A 20457-nucleotide genomic window follows, 5' to 3' on the forward strand; every position below is an offset into this window, starting at 1 on the left:
CTAAACACAAAAAAACATCGCAACATCAAAAAGAAAAAAATACAGAGTACAGGGAAGACAGAAATTGCAGCTCACACCCTTGAACTGAAACATATCCCGCAAATCGACAAGGCCATAATCATAGACAAACAAGACAACGAAACAATGCTTAGAATATCCGAAACAATTGCCATAAAATGCGATGATAACTCAATCAATGTCCACCGACCCTACCTAATTTCTGAATGTTGGACGACCCACACCTTACAAATCAGGCTATGCCTCCGGCCATTTAGCGACAACAAATGCCCTTATTTGGCAGATTCAACTTGAAGTCATGACATAGTCCTACACTCATTCCGAAAATGTTCCGATGATGGTCAGTCAACCGAAACGGTTCACACCCCATTAACGTTCTCCCCTGCCCCAGTTTTCCTATAAGTAAACCCCCCCCCCCCAAAAAAATGCCCTTAAAAATAATATATATATATATATATTATTAAAATAAACCCGGGTTTCCAAATTATTCTTCCCGTGGCAACCCCCCCCCCCCCAAAATGCTCCCTTCCCCCTTGTTATAAACAACCTTCAGCAGGAACATGGAATTTGAAGACATCCTCGTATCAAAACAAGGTATGTACAAAATTTTTCCTCCCCTTTTATTCTGCTATAATTGCCTTCAATACTCACCCATAATGCCCTAAAAATATATATATATAAATTTTTTGAGTAAAAATAGCCAGTGTATTTAAAATAGGGGACACTCCTAAACAAAAACAGGTTATAATAGCCATAATAATAATAATGCATCTACTTTCCACTGCTTCCTTGTTCACCATATATTTCTTTTTCTTTCTAATTTTCATAATTGGCCTCTTCTTTGTTTTTTCTCTCTGCACTCTATGAATAATTCTTTCTGTATTAATTTTGTAAAATCCCATCAACTAAAATCTCTATTACCCTTTCCTCCCAAGTTCTTCAATTTATATTTACCAGCCTTTCTTTATGACCAACATTTTAACGCCTTGGTAATGTTTGTCATATGTAGTTTCCTAAGCACAGTGGAAATCATAGGACCAAATTTGGGTGCAGAATCTGTGTAATCTTGTAAATACCTTTTTTTTAAAAAAAATTTTTTTTTTTATGGTGCTATAAATCCTCTTTATTATTATTATTATTCATGACACCTCCAAGGAGTCCTAAAACTCATCGTGTGAGGACACCTACTGTACAACTCTCCATCTCCACTACTACACAGAACCTCTACTACCAATCACCTACATCAACGCCATTTACTGCCCACAACCACCACCACTACAGCTAGTATTTTTTTTGTCTGTAAATTGCATGTGTTCTGAAGGGCTGAATCTGGGTGCAGAATCTGTGTAATCTTGTAAATGCCTTTTTTAAAAAAAAAAATTTTTTTATGGTGCTATAAATCCACTTTATTATTATTATTATTTGTGACACCTCCAAGGAGTCCGAAAACTCATCGCGTGAGGACACCTACTGTACAACTCTCCGTCTCCACTACTACACAGAACCTCTACTACCAATCACCTACATCAACGCGATGTACTGCCCACAGCCACCACCACCACAGCTGGTATTTTTTGTCTGTAAATTGCATGTGTTCTGAAGGGCCGATTTGTCTGTATGCGGGATGAAAAACCCGAGTTTCCGGGAGAAAAAACCCTGCTGCCTCCATGTGAGATCGGCTAACTCACCTTCAATTGAAAAAGTCCATATAAAAATTCCTCCCATCATGACAGAATCGAACTTAGGCCTTTTCTAATTGAAGGGCGCAACGTACCGTCGTTCTTCCAATTGCGCTACTGAGGCGCTAAATACTCTTTATCTCTACTTTTCAGTGAGATTGCAAAAGTGTAATGACATATGCAGTATTACACTTCTACAGTCTGAAATACAAAATGTTGCATTTCGCAAGATTTTTCACAAGGTCTTTTTACAATCCATCCATGTATGTTTAAATCTTTTCAAGGAGATGACATTAGCTACTCATAACTCCTCAGTTTTTCATCATCAGAAAAATGATGGGATATTTCATATAAAACTGCATACAGTATCATTATCAAATAAATTGAACTGTAGTGATGGTCCAGGAACAGAATTCCAATGCACACAACTGAATTACTTTTCTGGGATTTTTCTCACCCAACACAACTTCTTGGTACCTATCAGACAACCAATCTGTTCTCTCTATCTCCCACAAAATGTGCACTCACTTTTGATGTAGCAGTTTGTAGAAAGTTTTTCCACTTATAAATTAAATTAAACTTGATAAGAAAATTATATTCTTGTTTATTCAGTTGTCAAGAAATTATATTCAAGGATATAATGTTTTGGCAAGTTTAATCAATATGGCAGTTTGTTAGCTGTCTTTTCAAAATCTTAAACTATCACTGTATGAATTTTCCTTATCCAGCACATTGATCATCTTATCATAGTATGTAAGCATATTGTTAAAGCAAGGTTTATATATATATATATAAATTTTATATAAATTAATATATATATAAATTTATAAATTCATACTAACCCATATATAGAAAATCATGGGATACTTTATTGTTAGTGAAGTCATTATATCTATATATGAGTTACCCAGTCATGAAGTTACTTCACATGCAAACTTTGTTTGCTTACACTTGGGTAAAGGATTAAACCAAGAATTTAATTTCTTGGCATCTTTAATTTTATAATATAACCAAGTAGAAAAGCTTCAACATTTATTTCTAATCCAGAGTATTTTAGTAATAAGGTGTGTGACACTTTTTGGCTACTTGTATGTGGAAATATGACTTCTGCAACCTTGGTATCGCTTCTGGGTCTGGCTCCCAGTAATGAGACCTCAAGGTCAAAACTGGTCTGGGTAGTGACTCTTCCCATAATGCAAAACATTATGCATATCTGTAAGGATATTTGCTTTGCATTATGGGATGCATACTAAAGCAAGTGATGTGACATCATTAGCCTCTATATATGAGTTGTGAAGTTACTTCACATGCAAACTTTGTTTGCTTACACTTGGCTAAAGGATTAAACCAAGAATATAATTTCTTGGCATCTTTAATTTTATAGTGAAATTATGGTTTCCTTTGATGTAATTTCCCTATTCTCAAACATACCACTCTAAGAAACTTTCAGTTGTGTGAGCTGATTTCCCTGAGATCTTGTTTAAATTTATTGTCAACATAGGATGCTTCATGTGGAAGAATAAACTGTACAAATAGCGTGAATGGCCATGGGCAGTTCTATTTTTTCAGCTTTGGCTGATTACTTATGCAACATTTGGAAACCAGCTTTTCAGTACCATTTTTCTATAACCTCATATCTGGCTTCGATTCATGGATGATATCTTTGCATTTTGTTCCCATTCTGAAGCACAGTTGCATCTTTTTCTGCAGAAAATAAATTCTTTATACTCCTGCATGAAATTCACTACTGAATGTGTATCCAACAACTGTTCTTCCCTTTCTGGATGTTTTAATAATCCATACTTCTACAGACAGTATTGAATTTCTGTTTATTGAAACCTTCCTTCGCTAGCAGATACATCCACCTGTCTTCACATCATCATTGATCACAAATGACAGGTATTATCAAAAGTCTTGTTTGCAGAGCTTGCAAAATTTGTTCTTCAGATTCCCTTCTATTATAAAAATTAAATAAATAGGAATCACTTTAGTGACTAATGGATATAATGAAACTATCTTCCAGAAAATAATCAGTGAATATCATCCTGCAGCCATAAGCATTCTGATGTAAAAAAGGATTTCCATGCTCTACCTTAAAGGAACTTCTGAATATATAGCACAAATTCTTCACAAATACAATCTATATGCTATCTTCAAACCATTCTCAGAAGTTATTTTATTTCCTACCATCTACCTTCAAACCATCTCTGTCCTTCTCTGGTGTTTAACAAGTGCTCTGTTCCTATTACCTTTGTTACTTTGAACATACTGGTCGCCCTGCTATGATTAGAATCCAATAACATCAAGAGTACATCAAATTTTTAGAATTAGATGGTTTGGGCTTCACTTCCCTTGCCATGCACACACACACATTAGACATAGAGTTCTTTGAATAAAACTAAAATTTTGCACCACAGTAGATTTAAACTCAGTTTTATGTTCATTGAAACTTGCAAAACCCTGTGACATAACCATAATATCAACTACTCAGATTGCATGGCTCTGTCAAAGTTCTGGGAAGTTATTGTCATAAACTCTTTATAAACATTATTCTTTTTGTTATATCTACTAGATATAACTGTTTTCATAGTTGTCTTGGCAGATATATTTTTTTTAATCATCTTACAAACAAATGTTGTCATAACTTTGAGTCTCTCCTTAATAAGCCAGCTTGTAGATGCAAGGAACTACACTTAACGCCGAGAGAAGAAACTTATAGGTACTATTTGATTATTATTATTAACACCTCCAGGGAGTCCAAAGACTCATCGAGGGAGGGCACCTACTCTACAACTCTCCATCTCCACCAGCCACAACTACCTTCATCATCTACACCAATTCCATCTACCCTGACCACCACCACCACTAGTATTATCACAGACAATTGCAAACATCCATGCCCACAGCGGGATTTAAACCTGTTTGGCTGGAGAACGGATATGCTAACCGCTCAGCCAACCAGGCTGGCATTATCATTATTCATTAATAATATATTGATTATCACCTAACCAATCCCCCCCCCCCCCCACAAAATTTAAGAGGATTACTCAAAAAGTATTCTTCTCAGTAAGTAAGCAGCTAAAAACCTCTAATCACAGGAGGTGATTAGAAGGACTTCTGATTAGACATCATTTGCAGAACTTGAGTGCAGTGGGAAGGATGAAGGAGGGATTAATGGAAAATGAGCTGGTTGTATATGGAGAGTTGTATTAATTCTCAATTATTAATGCTGATGTTAATGAGGTTGTAGGATTTGATGATATATTCTTCTTCTTCTTTTTTTTTTTTTTTTGAGGGAAAGTTCCAGAAAGTTAACAGCAGCTTTGACGTGCTTGTTTAACGCAAGTCTTACACTGGGCCAAGTTCAAAAAGAGTGGAAAGGGCAAAATTGTTCTGCTTCATAAAGAAGATGATTAGACTAAGGCTTCAAATTATAAGCTAATCTGGATATCTGGAGTTGTGGTTAAAGTGGTAGTGAGGACCAAGATCCAGAATTAGGTTGATGACAGCAGGATCCTCTTTCAGACACCTCATGGGTTTGCTAAAGGAAGATAATGTTTTAGCAATCTGCCTTACTTATTATAACAGGATGATAAATGTATTGGATAAGGGAGATGTATACACATTGATATGTTTAGATTTTGCAGAGGTTTTAGATTGCCACATGACTAGCTAGTAAATAAACTGTAACAGATGGGATTGGATAGTAGATTAAGATTTGCTCTCTGATAGGTATATCAGAAGAGGAAAATTACTAGTGGTATGCCCCAAGAATCTCTTTTGGGACACTGCTGTTTAACTTGTACTTAATATGGGAAAAGCTTCAATGATGATGTGGATGAGAAGAACTGTGAGGAGTAGAACAGATATAGCTTTGCAAGAGGACTGAATAGTCTTGTTAAATGAGCAAGTGAGGCAAGTAAATGAGGTTGCCAGTTTCGTGTTGCACAGTATGAGGTTTTAAAATATGTGAAGCAAAGATTGGATGCATAGTATACAATTAATGGAGATATATTAGAAGAGGTAGAGGAGATAAGGGATCTCTGAGTAATGGTGGATAAAGACTTAAAGCTTAGGCGATATATAGCTAAAATTGTGAGGATAACACAGTGGATTATGTCACTAGTGCAGAGGACATTGATGTGTTGAAGTAAGGAAATTATGGTTCTATTATATCAGGCCACATATGGATTACTATGCACACATTTGGTCACCTGGTTTTCAAAAGGATGAAGAAATGTTGGAAAGGGGGTCCAGAGATGATTGACTAAGGTGATTTTTGTTATCTGGAATGTTTAGTACAAAGAAAGATTAAGAAAATGCAATTTGCTGTCTGCCAGGTAGTATTCTATCCAGGGAAGGATCGTGATATGATTGAGACATATCAGTTGGTAAGGGATTATTACCAGATTAATTGGGACAAGTCCATCCAAATGTTTTAATTCGGTGGCTTTAAAAGTAAGGTGAAATTTCCCATGTCAGGTTACTAACATGACCAAAAAAATTGGTGATGGATAGTTCAGTGGTAGAGGAGATACATTGCTACTTTAAGGTTGCTGTACTTGAACTCAGAATTACATACTTATGCAGAAATAAGTTTTAGAAAGAGAATCTTATTATTTTTAAATAAAGTTTATTCAACAGAAAATCCACCAAAAGAATGGAAAGGAGCAGTCATCTTCTTCTTATAGCTCTTCAGCCTAAATTGAGCCTAAGCCTCCTGGATTTGTTGCCTCCAACCTTGTCTGTCCAAAACTTTACTTCTACAGTTCAAGCATTGCAATATGATGATATTATCTTGATTAATGTCTATCCGTCTTGTTCTAGGTTTTCTTTTTGGTCTTTGACCAAGAATTTTACTATTTATTGTTGTCTTAAGAATACTGTAATTTTTCACATCATGTCCACTGCAACATTTTTGAACTTGATTTTACTGGATATTGGGGGTTCTTTATAAAAGTTGATATAACTCATGGTTGTATCTAATCTACAATACAATGCAATCTGCCTGCAATATAAAAGAATTTATTATGGTTATCCATTCACAAGGCACACTCAGTAGAAACCAAGGAATGATCCTATGTGATATTTTGAAATCGCTCATTAGATCTTTTCACACATCAGACTAACTTGTTAGTTAGCCAACTCTGGTGCACACATCGCTGAACAATAGCTTATCTGTACCAGCTTCCACACTCCTGTGTTTTCTGTTTTAACTTATTATAATGGTTCCTACATGTTTCTGTAATTTAGTAATGTTATAATTCATATTAGCCTTTTATTTTAATTTTTTGTTCATTCTAATACTAACCCAGAAGCAGCTACAAATATATGTTCAGTGAGTAGCGAAACTAGTCGGTTTCTTTTAATTGTATTAATATGGCCAAATAAACTCAATTTGTTCCTTATAATTTTATATCGTGTCAGGACAAAATTACACGGGATAAAATTGCGCTGCAAAAATTACACAGGGAAGAAATTACACACAAAAAATTACACATAGATAAAAATACACTAAGAAAAAAATTAAAAGGGAAAAATACACAAGTAAGAAATGATATAAAATAAAATTTACCAAAAATAGTACAAAATTTATAACCAGAAAGGGGTAAATCACTAGTGCAGATTTGGGCAAGGGGATTAGGCAGGTGATTGAGTTGGAAACTCAAAATGATGTAGTGATTAGCTACCCTAATTAGTACTTACCTCAGATTTACAAGGAATAATTTCCTAAGGTAAAACCAATCGACTGTTAATCACCATGAACTGCTCAAGAATTTCTAAGAATTGTTTAGGTGAAGGTATATTAGTAAATTTTTGTCTTACATTCTTCAGTTCTAGTTTAGTGACTCATAATACAACTAGTGTATAACGTGCGACATAATAAATTTCGTGATTAATTTTTTAAAATTAATTTTTAATTTACCCATGGCTGATTTTGAGTACGACGTTAGTAATAAAGGTGGTCAAATTATAATTTACAAAGGATTTGAGTTTGTTTGTCACCGTGAAACTGCTATCGGAACTATTCATTGGCATTGTGCAAAGTTTAGAACTTTTTATTGTCGATTGCTGCTTTATACCAGAGACAACAAGATTATCCGTGAGTCTTCAGAACACTGTCATGTTAATAGGACTTTTGAATCTGAAGCTCATCAACTTGCAAATCAAATGAAAAGAAAAATGTCGAATCCAGGCGCAACGGCTCGTGTAATTATAGCTAACAGTTTAGTGACTGTATCAGACGGATTAAAAATGTGCCTACTGAAGAAGAGCTCCATGACGAGGTGATTAAATAGATCCAAAGCTAAAACAATCAGAAACGTTCCGTCAAATCCGGATAACAAAAATTTCAAAGTACCAGAGAAGTACTCTAAATGGATTATTCATGATTCCAGGGCAGAAGATCCAGAACATGTAATACTAATTGGTCACAAGACTCATCTAGATCAACTTGTAGTTAACAATTTTTGGCTAGCAGATGGTACATTTAAAGTGGTTCTAGAAATATATTATCAGTTATACAGTATCCATGTCCAATATGATTCAGGCGTCACTTTTCCTTATCTACTGGCTCTTCTACCAGGGAAAAAGGAAGAAACATACTTGAAGATGCTGAACATGTTACTGGAGAAAATTCCTCAAGCTCGACCACGAAAAACTTTGACCGATTTTGAAACAGCAGCAATGAATGCTTTCCGTACCTTGTTTGAAAACATAGAAATTGATGGCTGCTTTCTCCACTTATCACAATCTATTATACGAAAAGTAAATGAATGTGGACTAAAATCGCTATATCAATCCAATCAGCCATTTGCAGTACACATTAAAATGTTACAATCATTTGCACTTTTACTAGAAGAAGAAGTGTTAGAAACATTTTTAGAAGTTGCTGATCTGTTCTCAAATTTAGACGAATATAATGAACAAAGTGAGCAAGTTCTCCTTTACTTTGAACATACATATATTCGAGGTCAACAGCTCAGGAACGGCACTTATAGACAATCTCTATTCAATATTTCTACTTGGAACCATAGACACTCTGCAGCCAACTGTATAGCTAGAACTATAAATTGTATCGACTATGGACTTCGGTCGCTCTTTCAGTGTTCCCATCCAACTACTGTTTGGATAACATTGTTAAAGAATTATCTTTACAACATACAAACTATTTGCAGCATTTAACTGGTCAACGAAGCCCAGGACTTCGTAGGTACATTTCGTTAAAACAACGTACTTCAAATATTGTACAAAATTACGACTCTAATAGACGATTGAATTTTTTACATTGTATAGCTTATATGGTTTAGTGTTTGTTTTTTATTATTTTTTTAAAAAAAAGTAATTTTTGCAATATTAAGAAAGTTTTAATTTGACAGCAAAATACCAATAATATTTTAATCAAATTAAAGTCAACAGGTAGGTCTTATAAAGTATTACAAAATTAACGAACCTCTTATCTGAAAATAAATATAAATTTTATCATAAAAATTTAAAAACTCTAAAGTAAAAACTTCAGTGTGAATATTCAAATTTGTGTAATTTTTTCTTAGTGTATTTTATCTATATGTAATTTCTTCCTTGTGAAATTTTGTAAATTAAATTTATTTAAAAAAAAACAGCAATATATACCCTATTTGGTTCAGAGAAATTAAACAATAATGAAAGAATTGAACCAGAACTAAAAGAAGGAAAAAAAAAAAGATATATAAATACAAGAGTGCAAAAAAGAAAGATTTCTCAATCAATTACCTCAATTTTATAAACTATGATAGTTTATATTGAATGCCAGAACAGGCCGTAATAGGCCTAAATCCTTGAAACAAATGATGATAATGATATGATATGATTTACTATATTTTAGATTAATGTGGTATATCTAGTTAAAATGGTTATTTTCCAGGTTGCACACCTAAGCTGTTTTATCTGTTTAGTCGACATGCTACTCGTTATCCTGATAGAGATGATGTTGAGGCAATGGAGGACCGACTTCCAGTACTTCAAAAAATGATCAGTGATTCTTATGAAAGTGGAACAAGTAAGTGCTTTTTTTTTGTTCATTTATTTACTTTTAACTACTCAAAGAAGTTATTACTGCATAATATATTATCTAGTTGCAGCTTCTGAATTAATTTGAATGGATTATAGTGTTTACTAAATAACCGGCTTAATTACCAGTTTAGGGTAAAAAACAGAAATAGATCTGAATGTTCAGAACTCCAGTTGGATTTCCTTTTCTAACTGCACTGATCATCCAGCAGGTAGAAATGATGAGACATCTGTTGTCACCAGTTGGACTTACACAAATTGTATGCTCATCTATGTTCCATGGATAGTGGTTAGCATAGCTGCCTTCCAAGCAGTTGACCTGGGTTCAATTCCCAGCCATCACAGAATTTGTTTTTGCTGACCTGGTTGGCCGAGTGGTTAGCGTATATGCTCTCCAGCCAAAAGGCTGCAGGCTCGAATCCCGCCGAGGGCATGGATGTTTGTGATTGTCTGTGGAATATTGGTGGTGGTAGTGGTGGGCAGTAGATGGCGTTGGTGTAGTCTGTGGTTAGTTGTAGTTGGTGGAGAGAGAGCTGTAGAGTAGATGCCCTTCCTTAATGAGTCTTTGGACTCCCTGGAGGTGTTATGTAATAATAATAATAATAATAATAATAATCTACCTGAATATCGAATAACCCTAACCACTTTCTAAATACTATTGATCTCTTACTCACTACTGACTGTCCTAACTGTATTATGGATTTGTTTATCTTCTAAGCAGTTTAAATTAAAGTCAGGTATTGTTTTCTTTTCCCATGGAGCAGCAACATTTAAACTGCCACACAAAATGCCAAATGCAATGATTTTGTTAAATTCTATTCCGTATTTCTTATAGTTGATTCTCTTCTGTCTTCTGATTCAAGCATTGCATCGAAGTAATTATTATTGGTTTGGAAACATTTTTTCCACTTGAAATAAATTCTTTAGTGTTGGCTCTACAGAAAATTATCACAAGTGAAAAACCAGGAATATTGCAATTGGCTTTCATTGAAATCTCCTCTTCCTTTTCTGTTTATACTGAAGTCTGAAATAACAGGCTAGAAATTTAATAATACATTCAGAAACTGATTTTGAAGGCCTAAAAGCAGGAGACCTCCACCATGTCCAAAGGGCAGTCATGTTTTCTGGTCACTTTTCTCAGCTGTTTGTTGTAACTTTTGCCTGTGTATTTAATAAGTAGGTATACAAAAGGGCTTTAGAGAAAGCAACTGACACAATGAAAAATGAAAATTGGTCCTTGTTGGGGATCTAGCTGAGGAGGAAATGATTGTCAGACATACAAAAACATTTTGGGAAAATTTAGAGTAAAGAGCAAAGCTAATAATAATGGCAAATACCTGTTGAATTTCTGCTCAGGACATGCACTGGTTATTAATAACACAATGTTCCAACATAAAAATGTGCACAAATTCACGTCGAGAGAAGAGGCAAGTGTTAGATCTAAAATTAGCGACCTCATTTTACATGACGTCACCATTCCAGAATCTAACAATAAACATAAAATAAATATTCATACTTATCTTTTAGCACAGTATAACTATGTTTTTTTTTTTTTTTGTAAACAACATCTTGTATATTAAACTTTGAATTATGTGAATTAAAATCAATGTATCTGTGTGTCAAGTATGAATGTAAGTCAGCAAAAAGGGGCAGTTATAAGAGAAATTATTAGTGATTTTCTACAAGGTAGAAAATCACTAATAAGAATTGAAAGAATGCAAGTTATTCAGCAACATACAGCAAAGATCGCCCTAATGCTACAAGAGCAGCGCAAGCACCCGCGGGCATCACATCTGAGAAGATATCGTGATGCATACATTCTCAGAAATAGGAAGTCCTGTATGTTGATTGGTGAAGTCACCCAGTCGGAGACCAATAGGCGGGACGATAAGAGAAATTCAAACACGGAAAGGTGACGCTCTTGGGGAGCATATAAAACCCGCGACATGGAATTGAATCCGCCCTGTTTTTTTGTTCCTGCATTCTCTCCATGTGCTACAAGTGTTCATCGCAGTTCAGCTCTTATTTTTAAGAGCTGACTTTCGAGAAGTTCTGGCATGGCACCGTAGCAGAGTTCGGCAAGATCAAATGTAGGCCGTCAATGAGAAGGATCATTGATGTAAACCCTTAGCAGAGAAATAGCGCCCGGCTCAGGAGAGCACGTGTATCCCATGTGGCGGAAAAATCGAGATAGCCAGAATCGTAACAAAGAAGGAAGGACAGAAAGAAACCGATAAAGAGTAGATAAGTACTTTCACATGTTCTAGCCCCTTTTGAGAATTGACTAACAGTGCGAAAAGAGTGTATCTTAAACTTGTAATAGAAGGAAGTGCGAAGAACTGAGATTTATGTAAATTACTCTATGCCTTTTAAAATGAATTTTAAGAACTTTCAGTTAGGTCGTGATTCATTTGAGAGAGATTATCAATGTGCTAAATGCCTAAATGTCCAATAGAGTAGATAAGAATGTAAAATATGTTAAAATATTTAATTTGCTAACATTTAGAAATCAATGCTTAATTATTTTAAGAATGAGAGGGTGAGAGAAAAGTAGAAGTTTAAATTAGAATTAATAATTGTTTTATTTTGTATTGCATTGCATAATGAGTTCATTAAATTTATTTCATGCTTTACATGTCTGTGTTTCTGATCATGCTGACTGACCCTGACCCTTCATAAAATATGAACCTGTGATTCTATGTGATAGTGTGTGTGCTTAATTATAGGGATATCCAAATTAAGAGTAGTAGGGCACGACTGCAATAAACTAGAAAACCTAAGGCTTTTGAATTTTAGCTAAGATTATTAGTAGCACCTGATATCCTATGACTATTCTTAGGCTGAGTTTAACTCTACCCTTAAGGCCCAGGCTGGCGCAGTAAATAAATTTGCCTGAGTGAATAGGATAGCTCAGGGAACAGGTATTTCTGGGGGGGCCCTTAGTAAGTTAAATTACGTAAGGAATAAAATAAAAAATGAATAAAGAATAGTATGATAGAACAAAGGCTCAGACCCAACGATAAGTATAGAATAAAAGACGGATTGTAAAGATTTGATAAGATTAACACTAAGACGTGATAAAAGTTAAAATAAGAATAAGAAAATAAAAGAATAAAAAGGAAACATAACGATAAAAATAAAACAAAGAGAAGGCCACATAACAATGGCGCAGCCAACATAACAAAAGGCGCAAGCGGTAGGATTTTGATAGAAGAGGTTGAAGTAAGAAAGGATATAATTAAATATAGAGCATCGATATAATAATAGCAAATATATACGACATAACACAAAGAATAAGAAAAGTCTCATTGACTGTTATTGTTGATAGTGATGTTTTCTCCCTGGTGCAGGACGAGTGTACAGAGGATTTGAAATTGGAAGTGATCACCATTTAGTCTTGAGCAGGATAAAATTAAATTTCACATTGAAAAAAAGAACATATAAGAATGTTTTAAAGAGAATAAAAGTTGAGCAAGTAAGAACATAGAAAATCCAAGGTTTGATTCCTGTTCTCAAAATGAAAGCGTTTGAGAACAGGAATCAAACCTTGGAGATTCAGTGGCAAGCTCTGACCAAAACATTGATTGATTCAGCCAGAGAGGTATGTGGTAAGGTTGTCTGCAAGTATAGAAAAATCAGAACTCCTTGGTGGACACCGAAGTTAAAGAGACAGTGAAGGGAAACAAGAAAACATAACAAAAGATCCTGGCAAATAAGTCAGCTTGTGCTCTTAGAGAATACAGAGACAAATGTAAGAAAGATAAACACTGTGTAAAACTAGCAAAAAAAACCAAAAGTCATGGGAAGACTTTGGTAAGAACATAGACAATAAATATCAAGAAGGTGGCAAGATATTCTGGAGGTTGTTGAAGAAGCTCAGAAATGAAGGAAGGAGTGCTGTAAAAGGAATTGGAGATAAAGGTGACATGAAAAGTGAAAAAAAAAAAATCCTTGAAGTATGGAGTAATTACTTCGAAAAATTGCTAAATGAAACAATCAGTGACAGCACAGTGGTAAAAAACACTGACCAGGCATGGAATCAGGAATACATATCCATACTTGAAGTAGAAAAAAGACATCAGAAGCCTGAAGTGTGGAAAGCTAGCTGGAGTAGATGATATTCCACCAGAAATCTCAAGTATGGAGGTATAAAAGTCTTACAGTGGCTGCACTGCATAGTTCAAAAGGACTGGACAAAGGGACAATTTCTGGATTCTTAGAGTAGATCTCTCATAGTACCCATATATAAAAAGGGAAATAAAATTGAATGTCAGAATTACAGAGGTATTTCTCTACTGAATGTTTCTGGTAAGATATATGCAACTATACTTGAGAAACAGTTGAGAAAGATTGTGGAAGGGAAGCTTGGTGAAGAACAAGCTGGATTCAGGCCACATAGAGACTGTCAGGATCAGATTTTCACTTTACTACAAATAGTTGAGAAATCATGGGAATATAACAAACATCTGTATTTAAGTTTTGCAGATCTGGAAAAAGCATATGACAAGGTGCCAAGAGAGAAGCTATTCAAAACACTACAGTCGTATGGTGTCAGTGGAGCATTATATCAAACAATACTTAGTCTTTATTTGAGTTGTAAGTCAGCAGTTAGAATTGAAGGAAGTACAGGAATATGGTTTAATGTTAAATCTGGTGTCAGACAAGGATGTACATTATCCCTTCTGTTATTCATTATATATATGGATCACATTATGAAGGAAAGTGGTATTAAACACGATATCAAAATTGGAGATGTTAATGTCAGCTCTTTGCTTTATGCGGATGATGTTATACTTCTAAATAAATCCACTACAAGTCTGCAAGATTCTCTGACTAAATTGAATAACTGTTGTAATGGATATGATATGATGGTCAGCAATAACAAGACAATGACAATGAAAATAGGCAGAAGCAGTGGAAATATCAACTGCATTGCGAATGGAGAACCTGTAGAACAAGTAAAACATTTCAGCTACTTAGGCAAAGTTTTTAGTGAAGATGGTATGTTAAATATCGAAATAGACAATAGAATCAACAAAGCTGGTATGGTAAGAAGTCAACTGAATAAATTTATATGGAATAAGATAGAAATTAGTCAGAACACTAAGTTAGCTGTATACAAGACAGTGTTCAAATCAATTTTAAGTTATGCATCTGAGAGCTGGGTTAGAAGTAAAACACTTGACCAGAGACTACAGACTGCAGGTATGCAAGTCCTGAAAAAGATTAGGGGCGTGAACAGATGGCATCAATGGTAATATCGTATTAAACACAAGGATATTAGGAAAGAGTTTGACGTTGTTAGCATCCAGGAATGTGTTAGCAGAGCTAATCTCAGGTGGTATGGTGACTTAAACAGAATGGGAGAGGAAAGATTAGCGAAACAAGTGTTCTCTGGAAAAAGACCAAGATATAGGTGGATTGATATGGTAAAAAGTGTCTTAGAAGATAGAAATATAAGATCTGATGATGCTGGAATCTTGATAGGTAACAGGTTGATTTGGAGGAAAATTCTAGATAGGAAATTAGTAATGATGTAAATTTTTCATGTGGTACTATCATATCCTATATAATCCTTGAGGATACATGTCAGGAATTTGATGATTATGTATACTGAGGGGAGGTAAAAAAATCAGTGTTAAACCAGTCCAAGGTTTATGAATAATTAGATGGTTTTTTTTTTTTTTTTTTGCTATTATTAAACCATTTTTAGTAGCAAAACAATTCAAAATGAATATTTCTTTGTTAACTTGATAAAATTTAATAGTATTTGGGATTGCTATTAAAATTTGTTGAGTCACTTCAGTTAGACAGTTTTAATGGGAAAACTAGGCAAAACAAACAATAAGTACTAAAATGGTCCTAATTTCAACTGTTGTGATAATAACACAAAAGAATGAGATAGTGAAGAAACATACCTTTTGTATGACTTTCTATGGTAATTCCTTATTTGTTAATTATGATATCTTTAATTCCTGTTACATCTCCTTTCCTACTAGATATGGTATCTTTTATCCCTTAGTGCATCAGTGATGCCATATTTTAATGTAGGATAATAGTGCACTTTTGCATGTTGGCATCTTTGTTTTCTTTCTGCTGCACATGTGGGAGTGTTCTGGCTAGAGATTAATTATTCCAGAAATGGAAACATTCTTTTTCTTCTATTCAAGTGTGAATTGAATTCTTGGATGTAAACTATGTGAATAGGCAGTAAATTTCCCAATATTATTATTATTATTATTACACTGTAGAATTTTTGTTACTCTGCAGAATCCAATGACTCATCATAGGAAGTCCAAATTAACCATTGTATGGTATACTTTACCGCTCATATTTCTCATGAACTCATTCATTGACAGGGTACTCACGATTTTCAGGATAGGCATGTTTCTCTGACAACCCATTCTTTTCATTCACCATTCTCCAAACAAAAATCTAGTCCTCATACCCTTGCTAACCACACATGCATTTTCAATTACCTGTGCTCTCTCTCTCTGTCTCTCTCTCTCTCTCTTTTTGTCGTGTATTGAAAATTTTTTTCAGCTTTATTCCTCTATAAATCCTTTGGTACTTATATTTTTCTATTTTTTTTCTATTCTTTTTTTATATTCTTATATTTTTCTATTGTTTCAGTGAGTATACATGGAAATTACATATTGAAATAAAAAATTTAATCTAAATCAATTTAATCTCATCATAATCAGAGTGGAAACATACAAGAACTGAACAAAGTTACAAAATGTTTCTGGTCTGCTGTTCTCCAGTTTTATGTGTTACAATTAGGAATAGTAATAACAGATAGTAACACTTTCTTTGTTAACTTTTTTAATTTATATGTCATCATCATCATCAAATTCCTGCCATGTACCCTCAAGGGGTGTACAGGATATGACAGTACTACATGAAAAAATTACATCATTACTAACTTCCTATCTACAATTTTCCTCCAAATCAGTCTGTTACTTGTCAAGACTCCAACATTATCAGATCTTATATTTCTATCGTCTAAGGCACTTTGTACCGTATCAATCCACCTATATCTTGGTCTTCCTCTGGGTCGTTTTCCTGCCAACCTGGCAGAGAACACTTGTTTTGCTAATCTTTCCTCTCCCATTCTATTTAAGTGACCATACCATCTGAGATTAGCTCTGCTAATGCATTCCTGGATGCTGACAATGTCAAGTTCTTTCCTAATATCCTCATTTTTAATATGATATTGCCATTGATGCCATCTGTTCACGCCTCTAATCTTTCTCAGGACTCTCATATCTGCGGTCTCTAGTCTTTGGTCAAGTGTTTTACTTCTAACCCAGCTCTCAGATCCATAAGTTAAAATTGGTTTGAACACAGTCTTGTATACAGCTAATTTAGTGTTCCGACTAATTTCTTTCTTATCCCATATGAATTTATTCAATTGACTTCCCACGATACCAGCTTTGCTGATTCTGTTGTCTATTTCTATATTTAGTTTACCATCTTCAGTAAAAATTGTGCCTAAGTAGCTGAAATGTTTTACTTGTTCCACAGGTTCTCCATTCACAACACAGTTGACATTTTCAATGATTCTGCCTATTTTCGTTGTCTTTGTCTTTTTATTGCTGACCTTCATACCATATCTATTACAACAGCTATTCAATTTAGTCAGAGAATCTTGCAGACTTGTAGCGGATTTATTTAGAAGTATAACATCATCCGCATAAAGCAAAGAGCTGACATTAACATCTCCAATTTTGATATCAGGTTTAATACCACATTCCTTCATAATGTGATCCATATAGATAATGAATAACAGAGGGGATAATGTACATCCTTGTCTCACACCAGATTTAACATTAAACCATCTTCCTGTACTTCCTTCAATTCTAACTGCTGACTCACAACCCAAATAAAGACTAAGTATTGCTTGATATAATGCCCCATTGACACCATATAACCGCAGCGTATTGAATAGCTTCTCTCTTGGCACCTTGTCATATGCCTTTTCCAAATCGACAAAACTTAAATACAGATCTTTGTTATATTCCCATGCTTTCTCGACTATTTGTCGTAAAGTGAAGATCTGATCCTGACAGCCTCTATTTGGCCTGAATCCAGCTTGTTCTTTACCAAGCTTTTCTTCCACAATTCTTCTCAACCGTTTCTCAAGTATACTTGCATAGATCTTGCCAGGAACACTCAGTAGGGAAATACCTCTCTAAGGGGTGCTTAAGGGTCAAAGCTGTATAACTGAGAGGAGACCTCCACATAGCCTTTAAAGGAATGCGGAGAACCGACCAGGGCTTCTGACCTAATGTCCAATCATCACCTTCTCGTGGTGCACACTGTTGGGTATCTACTTTGATACTGAACGAACGAGGATGGGCTGGCAATTTGGGATTTAGCAGACCAAATTGTATTCTTATTGGTTAAACAAAAATAAAAAATGATGGTACAACATGACAAATAATTTATATGTATAGTTATTTAATCATGTCTAAAAATTACTGTGGCATTAACAGTCATGTTTCTATCGTAACCCCCTCTTTTTCACCTGTTCACTGAACTTTATAATCCATACAATTTCAGTCTTGACCTCATAGGAAGCATTGTATAGATCTATCTCAGTCTTGGACAGACTGACCTCTGGATCCTTTACCCTGGCACTGAAATCTGTGAAGTATTTCAAATGTAACTTTATCAAAACCTTATTAAAAGGGGTGAATATCTCCTTATCTCTTCAGTGTAACCTTTAAAATCAGGTGATACTATGAGCTATTTTGTTCACTTTTACAATATGCACTCTAAGCTTTAACTCCCATCTACTGTCCTCCTCAAATCCTTGTCAGCAATTTCCTGCAGTCTACTTCATCAGTGACTTTCAGTCTTTACATCCTTAAGTGCCTAATCTTATACTTTGTCACACTAAACTCTGGCAACTGTTATCCTTTGCCAGCCACTGTCAGTCTGTTTTAAGCCAACTTGCAGGATCTCTACATCATCTTTATTAATGATCGTCCTATCCAGTTTTGCATTATCAGCAAATAATTGGATATTTTCCCTCAAGTCATTTTCCATGTCATTAATGTACAAATTAAATAACAGAGCCCTGCAGCATACCAATGGTTATCAACCTTCTCCTGGATACTACTCCTCCGTGTTGATAGTTTTTTCCTCTTGTATTTTCTCTTGTATATCATCTTTAATTTATACTATAAATTAAAGATGCCAAGAAATTATATTTTCGCTTTCATCCTTTATTCAAGTGTAAGCAAACAAAAGTTTGCATGCAAAGTCACTTCATGACTGGGTTACTTGTATATAGAACATGATTTCACTGCTACACAATCAGTGTTTGGATAATTAAGGTCCTCCATTATGATTACTCATTACATACCCATTATTTTTATTTGGTAATGCATTTCTTTGTCACTAGTAACCAATCCACTAGGTTTGTAACAATATCCCACTATGTATTTGATCTTGTTAGATTCCACATCAGATCTGATGGCTTTATACTCACTAACATGGAAAACATCCTAGGTCTCAACTCTAACTGTATTTAAATCATCCGTTATCATTAGTAGCCCACCACCTCTTTTCTATCCTTCCTAAAAATACTGTGCCCTTTACACTCAATACTGGTTAGTATGTCTGACACTTAACTTTATCGCTACTTAAGTCGTTTATACCCACTAAAATTATGATTTCTTTTGCTTTGTTTGTTTTCAATTGTATGTGCTATATTTTTAATGTTATTAATTGCGTGTTTTATGAGGTGCTATCAAAAAAGAAACTGGACTAGGCGAATAAAATCTTCACAATTTATCTAAAATAAATTTGGATTCAGCCCCCTTCAAAGTAGTCCCCTTCTGAGTTCATACAGCAATCCCACTGCTTTTGCGATGCTCCAAATACTTCCTGGAAGTCTTTTCATGGATCTCCTTAATGGTGTCAAACTGCCACCCCCCTTCAGCTTCAATTTCATATTTGGAAACAAAAATGACCTCCATGCTGTTGACAGCCAAAAACTCTTGCTTTGTTAAGGCACTGTGGGAGGGATTGTTGTGGTGCCAGTGGCTGTGGAGCAAGTTGTAGCTTCTCCACAGTTCCGGTCTTTTTTGATGAACGTTTTCTCTCAACCGCCTTAAAACATTGCAGTAGAATTCTGCATTCACTATCCAACTGGGTGGGACAAATTCTCAGTGCACAATCTACATAATCCCCTTAATGTCTAAAAAGACAATCAACACGCTCTTTGTGGAACTCCTGACTTGCCTTGCATTCCTCGCTCTTGGGGGCGGGGATGTGGACTCTTCCACTGTGCTGTTTTGTCTTCGAGTTGTAGCTGTAAACCCAAGTATCATCCCCTGTGATAACCCTTAAGATTGTTGAGTCATCAATGGCCTTTTGACGAAGATCTTGACAGACATTCATATGGTGCTCCTTCTGGTCAGAAGTCAAGAGATGGGGAACAAACTTGGCGGCGATGTGATGCATGTTCAAATCTCTCGTGATGATAGCTTGAGTTGTTCCATATGAAATCCCAACTCTGTCAGCAACTTCTTGGATGGTGATGCATCAATCTGAACAGATGATCTGTTGAATTTTTTGGACTTTTTTGTGGGTTGTGCTGGCAGATGGTTGTTCCTGCTCTTCTCATCATTCTCCAAAGTGGTTCTGCCCTTGAGTGTCACTCAAAGCACTGAATAAGGTAATGGCTTTGTTTTTTGTT

The 20457-nt window shown here is 35.0% G+C and overlaps 1 protein-coding gene across 2 annotated transcripts in view; it reads left to right on the forward strand.

The window, feature by feature from the left end:
* Nucleotides 1-20457, forward strand: part of LOC150108067 (multiple inositol polyphosphate phosphatase 1-like) — a 190186-nt gene that overhangs the window by 37885 nt on the left and 131844 nt on the right. For both annotated transcript variants that reach the window (XM_090415573.1, XM_090415572.1), the window contains exon 3: nt 9601-9735. In XM_090415573.1, the coding sequence (XP_090271699.1) occupies nt 9601-9735 (135 nt within the window). The remainder of the gene's footprint in view (nt 1-9600; nt 9736-20457) is intronic.

This window comes from Typopeltis vanoorti, chromosome 3 (assembly GCF_054136105.1).
Source record: "Typopeltis vanoorti isolate ZY-2024b chromosome 3, IOZ_Tvanoo_1.0, whole genome shotgun sequence".
NCBI lineage: Eukaryota > Metazoa > Arthropoda > Arachnida > Uropygi > Thelyphonidae > Typopeltis > Typopeltis vanoorti.